Source organism: Colobus angolensis, unplaced genomic scaffold (genome assembly GCF_000951035.1).
Source record: "Colobus angolensis palliatus isolate OR3802 unplaced genomic scaffold, Cang.pa_1.0 Scaffold35, whole genome shotgun sequence".
NCBI classification, from domain to species: domain Eukaryota; kingdom Metazoa; phylum Chordata; class Mammalia; order Primates; family Cercopithecidae; genus Colobus; species Colobus angolensis.
The window spans coordinates 7,169,511-7,171,519 of NW_012116821.1; the positions used below are offsets into that span (position 1 = coordinate 7,169,511).

Here is a 2,009-nt window from a genome sequence, read left to right on the forward strand (position 1 = left end):
AAAAAAAAATAAATAAATAAAATTAGGTATCTAGAAAAAAAAAAAAGAAGAAGATAAAATCTTTTGGAATATAGAACAATTTTTAGCAAGATCACGGGACAATCAGCATAAGTCTAAAATTACAATCTTCTTTGCTCCACATTACCCGAGGGGAAAGAAGACTAATTTCTTACCAGAAATGCTGGTATCCACAGGGTCAGGAGACGCAGAACCCTGAATGTCAGGGTCAATGTCATTGACACAGACCTTTTCATTTTTCTGACCAACTTCAGTTACTTGATTGACAGCTACACTTAGCACTTTGGAGATGGGCAAATACTGAAGGTCCTACAGAAGGGCAAGACCAAGAGGCCAAACATAAACACAATTCTCACAGAAGCTTCCAGACTCAGGTTCAGGAGCAGCCCTTTGCTTTGGGAGAGAAGAACAGAAGTAGAGGTGGAGCCTCAGTAACCTGCCCAATGATGAGGGGCTACATTTAGGGGAGCTCGGAGACCTAGTACTGTTACTGACTCTGAGTGGCCTTAACCTCCAAACAGGTCTACTTTGATCAAGGATCCAAAATGGACAAGGCACTTGTGAGGTGCTAGGGATACAAAGAGGAATAAGACAAGATACAACCTCAAAGAGCTCATGGTTTACTAGAAGACCCAGACTTACAAGCAGATCATTATAACACCATATGACTGGTGAGAAATGTATCAGAGGCAGAGCCCATAGTGGCTGGCTGGGTGTGGGGAAAGGATGAAGCCAGGTTTCTGATTTGGGCAATTCCGCGGATGATGGTGCCTCTGAGCTAAGGCAAAGAGAAGTAGGGAAAGATGTGTGTAGAAAAACAATAATCTTTCCAAAATGGAAATGTGATCATGTTACTCCTTTCTGACGCCTCTAGCCTGACTTAGGGCCTCTCTGTGACTCTCTTTACCCTATGCTTATACTTATCCTATGCTTTGTTACCCCATTGTATTTCAGTTGAATATTTACTTACCCATCTTCCTACTAGCTGAGGACCCAGTTACTTTTCAGCAAAGGCCGTTTCTTTGCTGCATGCCTAGGACAAATACCTGGCACATATTAGACCGTCATTAAACATTACCTAATATTTAAAAAGTGGATCTAAATCAGAGAGCATAAATCCTGAACAAGATGATGAAGACAAGAACTTACAGACTGAATATGAAATAGTACAACAGAGACATCTTTGAGAAAGCTAAATTAATTATTTCAGTAGAATAAAGTTACAAAAGAGAAAGATGTCTAAGGTTTCAAAGAGAAGTCCAGTGACCCATTATGTTTCTGTCATTTGTAGGGCAGGTGGAGTCCTGAAACAGTGACAATCTAAAACTAAGTGACAGATGTGAGAAAACAATGTACTGATCATCCCTGGAAGGGTGCCATGTCATCACATCTCTGTGCTTCACATACCTGCAGGTACTGGTGAACAGTCCTGAGAGACTGCAGGTGGCACACTAACCACTTTGTGTAAATAGTCAGATCTTCCTGTGTCACTAAGTTAGGAGGATTGTTTTTTCCCATGAGGAAGTTTTCTCGAGCAACAGACAATCTTTCAGCTCTCTGAAGGGCATCATTGTACTCTTGCATAATGTAGCCAACTTGTTTCTGTTTAAGAGAGATACAAAGATAGAACTCGGTTATTTGCAAGTCTTATGCTCTGTATCATTTGCTTCCAAGCATAGGGTAATGTTGTTTTGGGTCTAAATAAAGGGGTTCTTTGAATCCCAAAGTTCTTCCATATTCTGAATTTGACTTATAAGGGCAGTGGTCATATTCTTAGGACTTTGAAGGAGACAGACTCTAAGCAAAGAGTCAGTGCACAGGGATACTTATAACTGGAGTCAGCTTCTGAACTTTTTACCTAAAGCTGAGGAAGCTAAGTCTGTGAAGAAAAATACATTTCGTCTCATATAAAACTTCCTTCACATCTTATTCTTTTTTTTTTTTTTTTGAGACGGAGTCTCGCTCTGTCGCCCGGACTGGAGTGCAGTGGC

The 2,009-nt window shown here is 40.6% G+C and overlaps 1 protein-coding gene across 1 annotated transcript in view; it reads right to left on the reverse strand.

Moving 5' to 3' along the window:
* Positions 1-2,009, reverse strand: part of LOC105519519 (putative uncharacterized protein C6orf183) — a 72,055-nt gene that overhangs the window by 38,037 nt on the left and 32,009 nt on the right. The window contains exons 5-6 of the mRNA XM_011952888.1: positions 1,426-1,620; positions 174-327 (exon numbers count right to left, since the gene is read on the reverse strand). Coding sequence (XP_011808278.1) covers positions 174-327; positions 1,426-1,620 — 349 coding nt within the window. The remainder of the gene's footprint in view (positions 1-173; positions 328-1,425; positions 1,621-2,009) is intronic.